Source organism: Lissotriton helveticus, chromosome 4_1 (assembly GCF_964261635.1).
Source record: "Lissotriton helveticus chromosome 4_1, aLisHel1.1, whole genome shotgun sequence".
In the NCBI taxonomy this organism is placed as follows: domain Eukaryota; kingdom Metazoa; phylum Chordata; class Amphibia; order Caudata; family Salamandridae; genus Lissotriton; species Lissotriton helveticus.
In genome coordinates, this window is record NC_136063.1 from 74,474,197 (window position 1) to 74,492,494 (window position 18,298).

The 18,298-nt window shown below is 51.0% G+C and overlaps 1 protein-coding gene across 2 annotated transcripts in view; it reads right to left on the reverse strand.

Moving 5' to 3' along the window:
- The window catches only part of FBXL6 (F-box and leucine rich repeat protein 6), a 138,610-nt gene that overhangs the window by 33,631 nt on the left and 86,681 nt on the right, over window positions 1–18,298 (reverse strand). For both annotated transcript variants that reach the window (XM_078686455.1, XM_078686454.1), the window contains exons 5-6: window positions 14,100–14,231; window positions 13,702–13,809 (exon numbers count right to left, since the gene is read on the reverse strand). In XM_078686455.1, the coding sequence (XP_078542581.1) occupies window positions 13,702–13,809; window positions 14,100–14,231 (240 nt within the window). The remainder of the gene's footprint in view (window positions 1–13,701; window positions 13,810–14,099; window positions 14,232–18,298) is intronic.

An 18,298-nucleotide genomic window follows, 5' to 3' on the forward strand; every position in this document is an offset into this window, starting at 1 on the left:
GCACCCTAAAGAGAGGCAGGAGAGGGACAGTAAGAGGCTGCAGGTTAAGAGACAGAAGCAGCAGAGAGCCTATGAAGGATCTATAGCCCCTGGACACTCCATTGCACAAGGGGAGGGAGGAGGAGCGCTCAGCACCCTGAAGAGAGGCAGAGGAGAGGGACAGTAAGAGGCTGCAGGTTAAGAGACAGAAGCAGCAGAGAGCCTATGACAGGATCTATAGCCCCTTGACACTCCATTGCACAAGGGGAGGGAGGAGGAGCGCTCAGCACCCTGTAGAGAGGCAGGAGAGGGACAGTAAGAGGCTGCAGGTTAAGAGACAGAAGCAGCAGAGAGCCTATGACAGGATCTATAGCCCCTTGCCACTCCATTGCACAAGGGGAGGGAGGGAGGAGATCTAAGCACCCTGAAGAGAGGCAGGAGAGGGACAGTAAGAGGCTGCAGGTTAAGAGACAGAAGCAGCAGAGAGCCTATGACAGGATCTATAGCCCCTTGACACTCCATTGCACAAGGGGAGGGAGGGAGGAGATCTCAGCACCCTGAAGAGAGGCAGAGGAGAGGGACAGTAAGAGGCTGCAGGTTAAGAGACAGAAGCAGCAGAGAGCCTATGACAGGATCTATAGCCCCCTGCCACTCCATTGCACAAGGGGAGGGAGGGAGGAGATCTCAGCACCCTGAAGAGAGGCAGGAGAGGGACAGTAGGAGGCTGCAGGTTAAGAGACAGAAGCAGCAGAGAGCCTATGACAGGATCTATAGCCCCTTGCCACTCCATTGCACAAGGGGAGGGAGGGAGGAGATCTCAGCACCCCGAAGAGAGGCAGGAGAGGGACAGTAAGAGGCTGCAGGTTAAGAGACAGAAGCAGCAGAGAGCCTATGAAGGATCTATAGCCCCTGGACACTCCATTGCACAAGGGGAGGGAGGGAGGAGATCTCAGCACCCTGAAGAGAGGCAGGAGAGGGAGAGTAAGAGGCTGCAGGTTAAGAGACAGAAGCAGCAGAGAGCCTATGAAGGATCTATAGCCCCTGGACACTCCATTGCACAAGGGGAGGGAGGAGGAGCTCTCAGCACCCTGAAGAGAGGCAGGAGAGGGAGAGTAAGAGGCTGCAGGTTAAGAGACAGCAGAGAGCCTATGGCAGGATCTATAGCCCCTTGCCACTCCATTGCACAAGGGGAAGGAGGGAGGAGATCTCAGCACCCTGAAGAGAGGCAGGAGAGGGACAGTAAGAGGCTGCAGGTTAAGAGACAGAAGCAGCAGAGAGCCTATGAAGGATCTATAGCCCCTTGCCACTCCATTGACAAGGGGAGGGAGGGAGGAGATCTCAGCACCCTGAAGAGAGGCAGAGGAGAGGGAGAGTAAGAGGCTGCAGGTTAAGAGACAGAAGCAGCAGAGAGCCTATGAAGGATCTATAGCCCCTGGACACTCCATTGCACAAGGGGAGGGAGGGAGGAGATCTCAGCACCCTGAAGAGAGGCAGGAGAGGGGGAGTAAGAGGCTGCAGGTTAAGAGACAGAAGCAGCAGAGAGCCTATGAAGGATCTATAGCCCCTGGACACTCCATTGCACAAGGGGAGGGAGGAGGAGCTCTCAGCACCCTGAAGAGAGGCAGGAGAGGGAGAGTAAGAGGCTGCAGGTTAAGAGACAGCAGAGAGCCTATGGCAGGATCTATAGCCCCTTGCCACTCCATTGCACAAGGGGAAGGAGGGAGGAGATCTCAGCACCCTGAAGAGAGGCAGGAGAGGGACAGTAAGAGGCTGCAGGTTAAGAGACAGAAGCAGCAGAGAGCCTATGAAGGATCTATAGCCCCTGGACACTCCATTGCACAAGGGGAGGGAGGAGGAGCTCTCAGCACCCTGAAGAGAGGCAGAGGAGAGAGAGAGCAAGAGGCTGCAGGTTAAGAGACAGAAGCAGCAGAGAGCCTATGGCAGGATCTATAGCCCCTTGCCACTCCATTGCACAAGGGGAGGGAGGGAGGAAATCTCAGCACCCTGAAGAGAGGCAGGAGAGGGACAGTAAGAGGCTGCAGGTTAAGAGACAGAAGCAGCAGAGAGCCTATGACAGGATCTATAGCCCCTTGACACTCCATTGCACAAGGGGAGGGAGGGAGGAGATCTCAGCACCCTGAAGAGAGGCAGGAGAGGGACAGTAAGAGGCTGCAGATTAAGAGACAGAAGCAGCAGAGAGCCTATGACAGGATCTATAGCCCCTTGCCACTCCATTGCACAAGGGGAGGGATGGAGGAGATCTCAGCACCCTGAAGAGAGGCAGGAGAGGGACAGTAAGAGGCTGCCGGTTAAGAGACAGAAACAGCAGTGAGCCTATGACAGGATCTATAGCCCCTTGACACTCCATTGACAAGGGGAGGGAGGGAGGAGATCTCAGCACCCTGAAGAGAGGCAGGAGAGGGACAGTAAGAGGCTGCAGGTTAAGAGACAGAAGCAGCAGAGAGCCTATGACAGGATCTATAGCCCCTTGACACTCCATGGACAAGGGGAGGGAGGGAGGAGATCTCAGCACCCTGAAGAGAGGCAGGAGAGGGACAGTAAGAGGCTGCAGGTTAAGAGACAGAAGCAGCAGAGAGCCTATGAAGGATCTATAGCCCCTTGACACTCCATTGCACAAGGGGAGGGAGGGAGGAGATCTCAGCCCCCTGAAGAGAGGCAGGAGAGGGACAGTAAGAGGCTGCAGGTTAAGAGACAGAAGCAGCAGAGAGCCTATGAAGGATCTATAGCCCCTGGACACTCCATTGCACAAGGGGAGGGAGGAGGAGCTCTCAGCACCCTGAAGAGAGGCAGAGGAGAGGGAAAGTAAGAGGCTGCAGGTTAAGAGACAGAAGCAGCAGAGAGCCTATGACAGGATCTATAGCCCCTTGCCACTCCATTGACAAGGGGAGGGAGGGAGGAGATCTCAGCCCCCTGAAGAGAGGCAGGAGAGGGAGAGTTAGAGGCTGCAGGTTAAGAGACAGAAGCAGCAGAGAGCCTATGACAGGATCTATAGCCCCTGGACACTCCATTGCACAAGGGGAGGGAGGAGGAGCTCTCAGCACCCTGAAGAGAGGCAGGAGAGGGACAGTAAGAGGCTGCAGGTTAAGAGACAGAAGCAGCAGAGAGCCTATGACAGGATCTATAGCCCCTTGCCACTCCATTGCACAAGGGGAGAGAGGGAGGAGATCTCAGCACCCTGAAGAGAGGCAGGAGAGGGACAGTAAGAGGCTGCAGGTTAAGAGACAGAAGCAGCAGAGAGCCTATGACAGGATCTATAGCCCCATGACACTCCATTGCACAAGGGGAGGGAGGAGGAGCGCTCAGCACCCTGAAGAGAGGCAGAGGAGAGGGACAGTAAGAGGCTGCAGGTTAAGAGACAGAAGCAGCAGAGAGCCTATGACAGGATCTATAGCCCCCTGCCACTCCATTGCACAAGGGGAGGGAGGGAGGAGATCTCAGCACCCTGAAGAGAGGCAGGAGAGGGACAGTAAGAGGCTGCAGGTTAAGAGACAGAAGCAGCAGAGAGCCTATGACAGGATCTATAGCCCCTTGACACTCCATTGCACAAGGGGAGGGAGGGAGGAGATCTCAGCACCCTGAAGAGAGGCAGAGGAGAGGGACAGTAAGAGGCTGCAGATTAAGAGACAGAAGCAGCAGAGAGCCTATGACAGGATCTATAGCCCCTGGACACTCCATTGCACAAGGGGAGGGAGGAGGAGCTCTCAGCACCCTGAAGAGAGGCAGAGGAGAGGGACAGTAAGAGGCTGCAGGTTAAGAGACAGAAGCAGCAGAGAGCCTATGACAGGATCTATAGCCCCTTGCCACTCCATTGCACAAGGGGAGGGAGGGAGGGGATCTCAGCACCCTGAAGAGAGGCAGGAGAGGGACAGTAGGAGGCTGCATGTTAAGAGACAGAAGCAGCAGAGAGCCTATGACAGGATCTATAGCCCCTTGCCACTACATTGCACAAGGGGAGGGAGGAGATCTCAGAACCCTGAAGAAAGGCAGGAGAGGGACAGTAAGAGGTTGCAGGTTAAGAGACAGAAGCAGCAGAGAGCCTATGACAGGATCTATAGCCCCTTGACACTCCATTGACAAGGGGAGGGAGGGAGGAGATCTCAGCACCCTGAAGAGAGGCAGGAGAGGGACAGTAAGAGGCTGCAGGTTAAGAGACAGAAGCAGCAGAGAGCCTATGACAGGATCTATAGCCCCTTGACACTCCATTGACAAGGGGAGGGAGGGAGGAGATCTCAGCACCCTGAAGAGAGGCAGGAGAGGGACAGTAAGAGGCTGCAGGTTAAGAGACAGAAGCAGCAGAGAGCCTATGACAGGATCTATAGCCCCTTGCCACTCCATTGCACAAGGGGAGGGAGGAGGAGCTCTCAGCACCCTGAAGAGAGGCAGGAGAGGGACAGTAAGAGGCTGCAGGTTAAGAGACAGAAGCAGCAGAGAGCCTATGACAGGATCTATAGCCCCTTGCCACTCCATTGCACAAGGGGAGGGAGGGAGGAGATCTCAGCACCCTGAAGAGAGGCAGGAGAGGGACAGTAAGAGGCTGCAGGTTAAGAGACAGAAGCAGCAGAGAGCCTATGACAGGATCTATAGCCCCTTGACACTCCATTGCACAAGGGGAGGGAGGGAGGAGATCTCAGCACCCTGAAGAGAGGCAGAGGAGAGGGACAGTAAGAGGCTGCAGATTAAGAGACAGAAGCAGCAGAGAGCCTATGACAGGATCTATAGCCCCTGGACACTCCATTGCACAAGGGGAGGGAGGAGGAGCTCTCAGCACCCTGAAGAGAGGCAGAGGAGAGGGACAGTAAGAGGCTGCAGGTTAAGAGACAGAAGCAGCAGAGAGCCTATGACAGGATCTATAGCCCCTTGCCACTCCATTGCACAAGGGGAGGGAGGGAGGGGATCTCAGCACCCTGAAGAGAGGCAGGAGAGGGACAGTAGGAGGCTGCATGTTAAGAGACAGAAGCAGCAGAGAGCCTATGACAGGATCTATAGCCCCTTGCCACTCCATTGCACAAGGGGAGGGAGGGAGGAGATCTCAGCACCCTGAAGAGAGGCAGGAGAGGGACAGTAGGAGGCTGCAGGTTAAAAGACAGAAGCAGCAGAGAGCCTGTGACAGGATCTATAGCCCCTTGCCACTCCATTGCACAAGGGGAGGGAGGGAGGAGATCTCAGCACCCTGAAGAGAGGCAGGAGAGGGACAGTAAGAGGCTGCAGGTTAAGAGACAGAAGCAGCAGAGAGCCTATGACAGGATCTATAGCCCCTTGCCACTCCATTGCACAAGGGGAGGGAGGGAGGAGATCTCAGCACCCTGAAGAGAGGCAGGAGAGGGACAGTAAGAGGCTGCAGGTTAAGAGACAGAAGCAGCAGAGAGCCTATGACAGGATCTATAGCCCCTTGACACTCCATTGACAAGGGGAGGGAGGGAGGAGATCTCAGCACCCTGAGGAGAGGCAGGAGAGGGACAGTAAGAGGCTGCAGGTTAAGAGACAGAAGCAGCAGAGAGCCTATGACAGGATCTATAGCCCCTTGCCACTCCATTGACAAGGGGAGGGAGGGAGGAGATCTCAGCCCCCTGAAGAGAGGCAGGAGAGGGAGAGTAAGAGGCTGCAGGTTAAGAGACAGAAGCAGCAGAGAGCCTATGACAGGATCTATAGCCCCTTGACACTCCATTGACAAGGGGAGGGAGGGAGGAGATCTCAGCACCCCGAAGAGAGGCAGAGGAGAGAGAGAGCAAGAGGCTGCAGGTTAAGAGACAGAAGCAGCAGAGAGCCTATGACAGGATCTATAGCCCCTTGCCAATCCATTGCACAAGGGGAGAGAGGGAGGAGATCTCAGCACCCTGAAGAGAGGCAGGAGAGGGACAGTAAGAGGCTGCAGGTTAAGAGACAGAAGCAGCAGAGAGCCTATGACAGGATCTATAGCCCCTTGACACTCCATTGACAAGGGGAGGGAGGGAGGAGATCTCAGCACCCTGAAGAGAGGCAGGAGAGGGACAGTAAGAGGCTGCAGGTTAAGAGACAGAAGCAGCAGAGAGCCTATGACAGGATCTATAGCCCCTTGACACTCCATTGACAAGGGGAGGGAGGGAGGAGATCTCAGCACCCTGAAGAGAGGCAGGAGAGGGAGAGTAAGAGGCTGCAGGTTAAGAGACAGCAGAGAGCCTATGGCAGGATCTATAGCCCCTTGACACTCCATTGACAAGGGGAGGGAGGGAGGAGATCTCAGCACCCTGAAGAGAGGCAGGAGAGGGACAGTAAGAGGCTGCAGGTTAAGAGACAGAAGCAGCAGAGAGCCTATGACAGGATCTATAGCCCCTTGCCACTCCATTGCACAAGGGGAGGGAGGGAGGAGATCTCAGCACCCTGAAGAGAGGCAGGAGAGGGACAGTAAGAGGCTGCAGGTTAAGAGACAGAAGCAGCAGAGAGCCTATGACAGGATCTATAGCCCCTTGACACTCCATTGACAAGGGGAGGGAGGGAGGAGATCTCAGCACCCTGAAGAGAGGCAGGAGAGGGACAGTAGGAGGCTGCAGGTTAAAAGACAGAAGCAGCAGAGAGCCTATGACAGGATCTATAGCCCCTTGCCACTCCATTGCACAAGGGGAGGGAGGGAGGAGATCTCAGCACCCCGAAGAGAGGCAGAGGAGAGAGAGAGTAAGAGGCTGCAGGTTAAGAGACAGAAGCAGCAGAGAGCCTATGACAGGATCTATAGCCCCCTGCCACTCCATTGCACAAGGGGAGGGAGGGAGGAGATCTCAGCACCCTGAAGAGAGGCAGGAGAGGGACAGTAAGAGGCTGCAGGTTAAGAGACAGAAGCAGCAGAGAGCCTATGACAGGATCTATAGCCCCTTGACACTCCATTGACAAGGGGAGGGAGGGAGGAGATCTCAGCACCCTGAAGAGAGGCAGGAGAGGGACAGTAAGAGGCTGCAGGTTAAGAGACAGAAGCAGCAGAGAGCCTATGACAGGATCTATAGCCCCTTGACACTCCATGGACAAGGGGAGGGAGGGAGGAGATCTCAGCACCCTGAAGAGAGGCAGGAGAGGGACAGTAAGAGGCTGCAGGTTAAGAGACAGAAGCAGCAGAGAGCCTATGAAGGATCTATAGCCCCTGGACACTCCATTGCACAAGGGGAGGGAGGAGGAGCTCTCAGCACCCTGAAGAGAGGCAGAGGAGAGGGAAAGTAAGAGGCTGCAGGTTAAGAGACAGAAGCAGCAGAGAGCCTATGACAGGATCTATAGCCCCTTGACACTCCATTGCACAAGGGGAGGGAGGAGGAGCTCTCAGCACCCTGAAGAGAGGCAGGAGAGGGACAGTAAGAGGCTGCAGGTTAAGAGACAGAAGCAGCAGAGAGCCTATGACAGGATCTATAGCCCCTTGCCACTCCATTGCACAAGGGGAGGGAGGGAGGAGATCTCAGCACCCTGAAGAGAGGCAGGAGAGGGACAGTAAGAGGCTGCAGGTTAAGAGACAGAAGCAGCAGAGAGCCTATGACAGGATCTATAGCCCCTTGACACTTCATTGCACAAGGGGAGGGAGGGAGGAGATCTCAGCACCCTGAAGAGAGGCAGAGGAGAGGGACAGTAAGAGGCTGCAGATTAAGAGACAGAAGCAGCAGAGAGCCTATGACAGGATCTATAGCCCCTGGACACTCCATTGCACAAGGGGAGGGAGGAGGAGCTCTTAGCACCCTGAAGAGAGGCAGAGGAGAGGGACAGTAAGAGGCTGCAGGTTAAGAGACGGAAGCAGCAGAGAGCCTATGACAGGATCTATAGCCCCTTGCCACTCCATTGCACAAGGGGAGGGAGGGAGGAGATCTCAGCACCCTGAAGAGAGGCAGGAGAGGGACAGTAAGAGGCTGCAGGTTAAGAGACAGAAGCAGCAGAGAGCCTATGACAGGATCTATAGCCCCTTGCCACTCCATTGCACAAGGGGAGGGAGGGAGGAGATCTCAGCACCCTGAAGAGAGGCAGGAGAGGGACAGTAAGAGGCTGCAGGTTAAGAGACAGAAGCAGCAGAGAGCCTATGACAGGATCTATAGCCCCTTGACACTCCATTGACAAGGGGAGGGAGGGAGGAGATCTCAGCACCCTGAAGAGAGGCAGGAGAGGGACAGTAAGAGGCTGCAGGTTAAGAGACAGAAGCAGCAGAGAGCCTATGACAGGATCTATAGCCCCTTGCCACTCCATTGACAAGGGGAGGGAGGGAGGAGATCTCAGCCCCCTGAAGAGAGGCAGGAGAGGGAGAGTTAGAGGCTGCAGGTTAAGAGACAGAAGCAGCAGAGAGCCTATGACAGGATCTATAGCCCCTTGACACTCCATCGACAAGGGGAGGGAGGGAGGAGATCTCAGCACCCCGAAGAGAGGCAGAGGAGAGAGAGAGTAAGAGGCTGCAGGTTAAGAGACAGAAGCAGCAGAGAGCCTATGACAGGATCTATAGCCCCTTGCCACTCCATTGCACAAGGGGAGAGAGGGAGGAGATCTCAGCACCCTGAAGAGAGGCAGGAGAGGGAAAGTAAGAGGCTGCAGGTTAAGAGACAGAAGCAGCAGAGAGCCTATGACAGGATCTATAGCCCCTTGACACTCCATTGACAAGGGGAGGGAGGGAGGAGATCTCAGCACCCTGAAGAGAGGCAGGAGAGGGACAGTAAGAGGCTGCCGGTTAAGAGACAGAAACAGCAGTGAGCCTATGACAGGATCTATAGCCCCTTGACACTCCATTGACAAGGGGAGGGAGGGAGGAGATCTCAGCACCCTGAAGAGAGGCAGGAGAGGGACAGTAAGAGGCTGCCGGTTAAGAGACAGAAACAGCAGTGAGCCTATGACAGGATCTATAGCCCCTTGACACTCCATTGACAAGGGGAGGGAGGGAGGAGATCTCAGCACCCTGAAGAGAGGCAGGAGAGGGACAGTAAGAGGCTGCCGGTTAAGAGACAGAAACAGCAGTGAGCCTATGACAGGATCTATAGCCCCTTGACACTCCATTGACAAGGGGAGGGAGGGAGGAGATCTCAGCACCCTGAAGAGAGGCAGGAGAGGGACAGTAAGAGGCTGCAGGTTAAGAGACAGAAGCAGCAGAGAGCCTATGACAGGATCTATAGCCCCTTGACATTCCATGGACAAGGGGAGGGAGGGAGGAGATCTCAGCACCCTGAAGAGAGGCAGGAGAGGGACAGTAAGAGGCTGCAGGTTAAGAGACAGAAGCAGCAGAGAGCCTATGACAGGATCTATAGCCCCTTGACACTCCATTGACAAGGGGAGGGAGGGAGGAGATCTCAGCACCCTGAAGAGAGGCAGGAGAGGGACAGTAAGAGGCTGCCGGTTAAGAGACAGAAACAGCAGTGAGCCTATGACAGGATCTATAGCCCCTTGACACTCCATTGACAAGGGGAGGGAGGGAGGAGATCTCAGCACCCTGAAGAGAGGCAGGAGAGGGACAGTAAGAGGCTGCAGGTTAAGAGACAGAAGCAGCAGAGAGCCTATGACAGGATCTATAGCCCCTTGACATTCCATGGACAAGGGGAGGGAGGGAGGAGATCTCAGCACCCTGAAGAGAGGCAGGAGAGGGACAGTAAGAGGCTGCAGGTTAAGAGACAGAAGCAGCAGAGAGCCTATGACAGGATCTATAGCCCCTTGCCACTCCATTGCACAAGGGGAGGGAGGGAGGAGATCTCAGCACCCTGAAGAGAGGCAGGAGAGGGAGAGTAAGAGGCTGCAGGTTAAGAGACAGCAGAGAGCCTATGACAGGATCTATAGCCCCTTGCCACTCCATTGCACAAGGGGAGGGAGGGAGGAGATCTCAGCACCCTGAAGAGAGGCAGGAGAGGGACAGTAAGAGGCTGCAGGTTAAGAGACAGAAGCAGCAGAGAGCCTATGACAGGATCTATAGCCCCTTGACACTCCATTGACAAGGGGAGGGAGGGAGGAGATCTCAGCACCCTGAAGAGAGGCAGGAGAGGGACAGTAAGAGGCTGCAGGTTAAGAGACAGAAGCAGCAGAGAGCCTATGACAGGATCTATAGCCCCTTGACACTCCATTGACAAGGGGAGGGAGGAGATCTCAGAACCCTGAAGAAAGGCAGGAGAGGGAGAGTAAGAGGCTGCAGGTTAAGAGACAGAAGCAGCAGAGAGCCTATGACAGGATCTATAGCCCCTTGACACTCCATTGACAAGGGGAGGGAGGGAGGAGATCTCAGCACCCCGAAGAGAGGCAGAGGAGAGAGAGAGTAAGAGGCTGCAGGTTAAGAGACAGAAGCAGCAGAGAGCCTATGACAGGATCTATAGCCCCTGGACACTCCATTGACAAGGGGAGGGAGGGAGGAGATCTCAGCACCCTGAAGAGAGGCAGGAGAGGGACAGTAAGAGGCTGCAGGTTAAGAGACAGAAGCAGCAGAGAGCCTATGACAGGATCTATAGCCCCTTGCCACTCCATTGCACAAGGGGAGGGAGGGAGGAGATCTCAGCACCCTGAAGAGAGGCAGGAGAGGGACAGTAAGAGGCTGCAGGTTAAGAGACAGAAGCAGCAGAGAGCCTATGACAGGATCTATAGCCCCTTGCCACTCCATTGACAAGGGGAGGGAGGGAGGAGATCTCAGCCCCCTGAAGAGAGGCAGGAGAGGGAGAGTTAGAGGCTGCAGGTTAAGAGACAGAAGCAGCAGAGAGCCTATGACAGGATCTATAGCCCCTTGCCACTCCATCGACAAGGGGAGGGAGGGAGGAGATCTCAGCCCCCTGAAGAGAGGCAGGAGAGGGAGAGTTAGAGGCTGCAGGTTAAGAGACAGAAGCAGCAGAGAGCCTATGACAGGATCTATAGCCCCTTGCCACTCCATTGAAATCAGCGGTGTTCTTCACATTTCAATGCTCCAATTTGGAATTAACTATAATAATAATAATAATCCACATTTGTAAAGTGCACAATCACCCGTAAGGGTCTCTAGGCGCTGGGGGCCGTCGGGAAGACTAAGCAAGCTATTGCCCAGAGTCACATGGTGCTGGGCTAATCTGCCGCCGGTGCCGGGGATCGAACCGTGACCCCCAGATTCCGGAGTCAGTCGCCCTAGCCGCGGCGCCACACCTCAACTATACAAATTCACTGATCTGTGAGTTTAAACAAAAAACCAATAGAGGATCTTGCAATGTGGCACGTGCGTGAACAGCTGAAACTTTTAGCATCTTGTTTTTGAGCTTTTTAAATGTATTTGTGTGTCCAATTATAAAAAGGAAAGTTATGTGGTTTAGGTTTTATTTTTCTTCTGAAAGCGTACATTCTAACAAGTGGAATGGCTCACAAGAATCCTGTTATGTTATGTTATGTTAAAGGAACTTGTTAAGTGCACGTACACCAAGCGGTTTCAAAGTGATGTCTGCGAAGTGCTGGAGGAGGATGGTTTGAAACCTGCACTAGGTACCTGCCCAGCACAAGTTGGATTTTGTAAGATGTAAATACATTTTTTGAAGATAACAACACTAGGTACATTCAAGTAGCAGTGGAAATATACTTAGACGGGGCCCAGATAATGTGCGTGTATGTGATAAATCTTTGGACCTTGCATATCATTATAATGTGGTGACTGGTTATTCTTTTAGTTTATGCATATATTAGAAAAGTAAGAAATCAGTTGTACATTGTTGTTATTGTGATTTTGCATTTGTATCATTGTAATGAATATTATTTGTACTCGACCTAATTACGGTTTTTCAATTTGGCCTTGAACCCCAGAAGTCCTCAGAAACTGCACTCTGTCATCTAGCTAACTATGCCGGTTTTGTGACAGGTGGCAAACTTTCTTGAGTACTAATCAGTGGCGGATGGCAGTAGGGCAAGGTGTTAGGCCTGGCAGTGGGTTGGGGGCAGGATTAGGACAAAAGAACAAAAGAACTTACCTTCAGCTGCATCTAGTTCTTCTGCTCCTCTGCAGATGGGGTCCCAGAATCCCCAGCGGCCAATCCTGACACTGCTCTCACAGCATAGTCTTTCTTACAAACACTCTTATCCCTTCACCCCTGCCAGAAATCTTGGAGTATAATTCAGCCCAACCATGCTCCTTGAACCCTTTACGAGCAACACTGATATGGCAGATAGATGTCAAGCATTCAGCAATTGAAAACGATGTCCTTAAATATCGTGCCACACAGATAGCACCTTACTGTCCGCACTTATCTTTTGGAAACTACATTACTGCAATAACTAACTAGTACCTTCTCATTTTTAGATTAAAGATGATCCTAACCTTTGCAACTAGGACTCCATTCAATCTTCATAAACGCTGACAGCCTCTCCCAAAACCAACATCAATATGGATGGTTGTGAAACAAAAAATGGGCAAAATGCGAATCATCATTGTCTTCAAGGCCTTAAAGGCATTCTGCCCCAACAACCTGCCATAATCTAATCTGAAATGATTACTGAATAGGTGAACCCATGCCAAGTCAGATCTAAAACATAAACTTTACTGTCACTTCTAAACCTCCAGGTGCAGACTCTGTCAGTATAATCTATCTTGGAACTCACTGCATGACCCTGCTCCGAGTAGAGTTGTGCTGAATATTCTCTCTGTCTCTCCTTTTAAAAGGGCCCTCGTGACCCACTGTCTTAGACCTCAGCACAAAAGCAACAACTGATCTGATCTCAACTCTCCCAAACCCCAGTCTTAATGCAATTATGTGTCTACCCTATAGGTTTTGGTAAGTCTATTTACTGTATTACAATCATCATATAGACAAATAAAATTCCTTTTTTCCGTGTTTTCCTTCCACACTGTAATTCAGCGCAGGCGCTCCTTGGCCACGTTATGGCTATCAGTTTATGTAAAGAATGTCTGAGTGGCTACTCCCAGAGAGAAGAGAGGCATCCATTCAGAGGGCACAGTTGCCTCTTCAAGGCCAGCTTTGTTCCAGGGATTCGCCATACTGCCATTCTCAGGCATTCGTTCTGAGGAGTCTAAATATCTGGGACGTGCTGAGCAGCAGCAGCTCCCTTTTTGTAGCAGAACGTATCTGGGACTCATCGCACCACGGTTCGCAATCCTCTCTTCCAATGAGCTTAACCCCTTGGGTGCTACTGATATTTCTCCTCCTGCGCGGAACTTTGAATGTTACCATTGTTTGTGACAAGGTCAACTCGTCATAAGCACAGCGCAGGTAACACCCATGACGAGCTGACCTTGTCACAAGCATCGAAGGGGTTTAAAGGCTCCTCTACACAGTCCGATGAGTGGCGATCAGTGCCCTACCAGTGACGGGGTCCCATTACAAGGCGCTTATAGTTCTATCTGCAAGAGTGACTTTGAACCAGCGGGTCCGCACCCTACCGCTCAGGGGTATCCATTATAAGAAGTTTACAGTTCTCCGCAAGACTACCCGAGATTCACTGCATTACCATTCGTCCGCTCGTCCGACCAAGGGTAGTACAGTTCTTTCTTTGCAGAAGACACTGTAGCTGGGAATCTGTGCACCACCACTTAAAGAAATTCATTATGCAGATCCAACAGGTCCCTTCCAAATAAGATTCTGTATATAGGACTCAACAAACCACCACTCACAGATGTCAGGACCTTACACATCTTGTTACAAAATCTGCACATGGTACTCACCAACCACCACACACACCTCAGACGCTTGTAGCTGTCGCTACAGAAAGGCAACCCAGGATTCATCACACTACCACTCATTCTATCCGATGAGCTTACTGTACTCTACTGGGACTCACCGAGAGCTTGGCAAAAATGGAGTTGAGTCGATTGCCGTACGTCAGCCACAGGCGTCGGATTCGTGGACCCAAGATATCTAGGAAACTCACTACTGCTGCTGAGTCTGCCTGGGTGGAAAAAAACCACAGGGGAAAATCATCCATGGAGATATGTGTACGGGGGGATACTGTGGGCAATGAGGGCCCTACAGGTAAGCGAGAAACAGGTATGATTAACGGGAAATGAAATAAAGCCCTAGTGAAAATGAATGGTAGAGGACTGGAACATATATTTACTTTATAACCACTATCCCAGTGGAATCCCTTTCTCTGGTAGAGGGCAGGGACACATAAATACGTTATTGTTGACCTGGGGACCCGAGGATGTCCTAACAGTGACTCTGTCCCTGGGCATGTACCTGTGAGTTCTGGAGGTTCAAGCTTTCCAGTTTCGGGCACTCCTTCGCCACAGTGACCAGGCACTCTGTGGTGATCCCAGTACAGTGGGAAAGTTTCAGGGATGTGAGGTGACAGCACGACTGGGAGAGGATCTGGAAGACAAAGAAGATACTCTTCAACTACAGCACCAAGAAAGGTACACTAAATAGTGCTCCCAAAGTACAGGAAAGTGTCACTTACCTGAAAAACCAGTTTGAGCTTGGAGTGCAGCAGAATTACTTGCAGTGCACACTCCTGCCATCTACTGTGGGTTGTGGATATTGCACGTTGCTTTTCCATGAAGAAAGGTTTCTGTTTCAAAGTAACTTGGGGAGATACCAGCTCCAAATCCCACAATGTACCAGGACATAGAATTCACCTTAGTTTGTTTATTTTTCCTCTACAGCAAGGCATAAGTAGGGATATAGATATGAAGCTGTAAAGTATATTTTAACTGGTAGAGGGATACATTCAGTAATTCAGTGATTGTCAAACATAATACCATGAGCTCACATCTGGGAAGGAGGGAGGATGCATGTGAATCTACAGCACTACATGGTGCAGACTGAATGCTGCAGGTTAGTACTGTTTTCCACTAGCAGCATGAGCCGCTGCAGATCCCCTGCTGCGCATAGATTGTAATGCAGCACAACCTCTCCTTAAAGGGGTAGCTTGCGAGGAGTCACAGAAAACGTTTGAAACCAAGTTTACATCCATTTTGCCTGAGCTGTGCCTCTTGCCGGGCATGAATGTCCGCACAGCGATGCTTTATTAATGTGTGGAGAGTAGACTCTGTGCCACATTTACAGATGTCTACCCGAAGGACGTTGCCTATGAAGGCCATGGTGGCCACCTTTTCCCTTTTAGTGAGTTGAAGGTGCCCCATGCACAGCATATTGACAACGTGCAGTATTTACATGCAAAATGGTATGCTGAAAATTTACTTTTTTTAATGAATTGTAAGACAGAGTGTGGCAATTTTCTCAACTATTAGGAGAGCAACATATGCAGGAGTTGGCCTAAAGGCTAGGGCGGTTGACCTCGAATCTGGGGAACTGGTTTAGAGTCTAAGCAATAACGCTGAACCTTCTGTGATTCTGGGCAAATCACGTAATCTCCCTGTGCCTAACAAAAATGAATGTGTCCTCATGTAATACAACTGGTGCTATGTAAAGCGCTCTGATACCCGATTCGGGTCAAGTTTGCGCTATATAAAACTCTGTAAAATAATAAAAAATATATATATATATACTGTGCATTTAGTTTTGGCATAACAAATTTGAATATATTTGACAATATACCTGGCAAGGCCCACTTTGAAAATGGGGTTGGCTTGGTTTTCCGGAAGGACTTGGCATTATCAATGTCCTACATTAGGGCTCTTTAAACATCTAAAGTGTGGAAGGGCCATTCCACAACCAAGGGTGGTTGAGGAAAAAATAAGAGAAATCAATTGTGTTTCATCAAAGTGGAAAGAGGAGACAAACTTTGGCAGAAAATGTGCGTTTGAGGACAACCCAATCCTAATGCCCTTGAACAAACAGCCTTTCAGCACTTAACTAAGGGGAGTGAATTGACTGCAAAGAGAAAGGCCACTTTCCAACAAGGGTACTGGAGCGGACAAGAGTGCAGCGGTTCAAATGGAGGCCCTATATGCAGAGCAAGGACCATGTGAAAGACTGATGGTGGTCGAGGTGGGACAGATATTGTGAGGGCTTTCATGAAAGTGTTAAAAACAGGGATTTTAAAGATCCAATGGCACTCTTGGTTTTGTAAGTAAGCTGCTATAGCGGCGATGTACATGAGCAAATATGCTGGTTCTGCTTTGTATAAATGCAGCAAATATCATAGCAAGCTTTCCACTGTAGCCTGTAAGGGCTCTGTATGGAGATTGCTACAATAATAGAGAAATCTTTTCCATTTAGCCACATAACTGGTCTTTGTCGTGGCCTATTCAGGCTTCTTTAAAAGTTCAATGCACACCTCAGGACTTTGTGGTCAGCAAACCCTGAGATCTCAGGTGCCAAATCGCAAAAGTAAGGGACCCGAGGTTAGGATATCACATCTGACACGGATGTTATGCAAGAAGGTCTGGGCTTAGAGTTAGCTTTTAATTGGCGTTATACGAGCATTCCCAGAACTAGTGAGCTCCTCGGCTGCTGTGCCCAGGTGGGAGCTATGAGGATTAACCTCACTGGTGTCCACCTCATCTTTCTGACCACATCTAGGATAAGTGGCAAAGGGAGGAAAGCATAAGCAAATATTCCAGACCAGGCATCTACAGTGCTTTGCCCATGGACTGTGGGGGTGGGTACCTGAAGACGGAACTTTGGCAATTTGTGTTCCAGCATTTTGGAAAACTGCTGGGGTGTTTCTGCAATTGGGGAAATATTGTTGAAGCAACTGGTTGTTGATTTTCCATTCATGTGTTTGTTGATGCGCTGCCTCGCTGAGCAGGTCCAAAAAGGTGTTGTCCATCCTGGGAGATGTTTCATTACAAAGAGGACCCAGAAACATGATCTATTGTCAGGCTGTCCGCGCTATTGTGTACAATTGTGGAAAGTGTGTCCTCTCTTCCTTTTGTTAGTACATTGTAGTCATGTTATGTGTGTGAATAGGTACTCCCTTAATGGGAATTAGGCTGTGAAATGTTTACAGCACCATCTGAACTGCCATCGCCGTCAGAACATGAATGTGTAGGCATTGCTATCAAGGAAGCCCAACATCGTCAGATGGTTCATACGTGCTCCCCAGCTCGAGTGCCATTGGTTCCAGGACAGCAATGTGGAGGTATTGCTACAGAGGAAGCCCTACATTGTCAGCTGGTTCATACGTGCTCCCCAGCTCGAGAGGGGTGTCCGTGTTGATGGTGACTTGTGGTTGGGGGTCAAGGAACAACCTGTCCAGTAGCCAGTTGTTCTTGTTCCACAATTGCAATTTGTGTTGAACACTGGCCTCAACAAACACGGGATCCTCACATTTAACTTTGCACGGGTTGCAAGTACTAAACTTTAGTAGCACAACATATTATGAGTCTTGAAGAAATGTCCGAACACGATGGCGGAAACCAACAATCCAGGTGGAGTTCAATGTCCTCGAGCATTGTGGGTTTCGTAAGAGATAGATATCATGAGTCACGTTGAACCTCATCTTGGAAGAAAAACAACTTGCAATATCCACGCTCCCACACTCTTTGGCAGAAGCGGGCACAGCATGTGTCCTGCAGCAGCACATTCTGCAACAGAAGCACTCCCATTCAAGACAGACGCAAACAGCCCCACCCACAATATCTACCAGGGGATCAAATTCTAGTGCTGACGTCTCCAAATGCAAACAATCACAAATCATAGGTTCCCATCCTATGGCCCAAATATTACATAAGGGCAGTCCCAGGTCCCATAACGTTAATAAGCCCCTCCCCATGTCAACTATGTTCTTTTTGTCAGGAGCCGAGCAGTCATAAGGTTGAAGTCCTGTAAAGTCAGCCTTTTGCTGTTTGCCCTGAAATCCCTGGATTAAAATGCCGAAGGTTGTGCTCCCCCATCTCCCCATTCTTTCACACCTTCTAGAGTTCCGAGGAAGCTCTAATTGACTCAAGCTTCAAACTTCATCAGGTCGAGACCAACCAGCTAGACTACCTAGGGTGGGGTCTTAAACCCTAAAAGTCCAGGACACAGTCCCAGTACGCTGTGAAAGGCAAGTGCTGAGGCCACGTCAAGGCTATCAAAACTGGAGTCTGCGGTGCTTGCAGTACCTCAAGCAATTGTGAGAGGACTCACAGCTCAGCTGATATCAGCCAGCCCTCACTTCCCACCTGAGCTCTCCTCCTCACCCTCCTTTAGATCACTCCAGGACCATCCCTACAAGCCTTCCAGGTACCAGAGTCAACAAAACCATTGTCAACTATTCCTCTGTCCAGTTAGATGCTCACACAGCAAAGCTTTTTCCTCACTGACTCTCACTGCTCTCCTTCTTTCCCCCTTCTTGGTTTCTATTTCTATCGCTCCTCTGCCCACTTAGAGCTTTGAGGTGTCTTTATAGTGTCTTAATGTACTAGAGAAAAAAGCACAAAAATAACACACAAAATGGTGTCCATTCGCACAGTAAACCATGCCCAGCTCCCCCACCGAAACTAGCATGTAATGTGGTTTGAGCGAGTGAAAGCGCTGTCAACAAACTT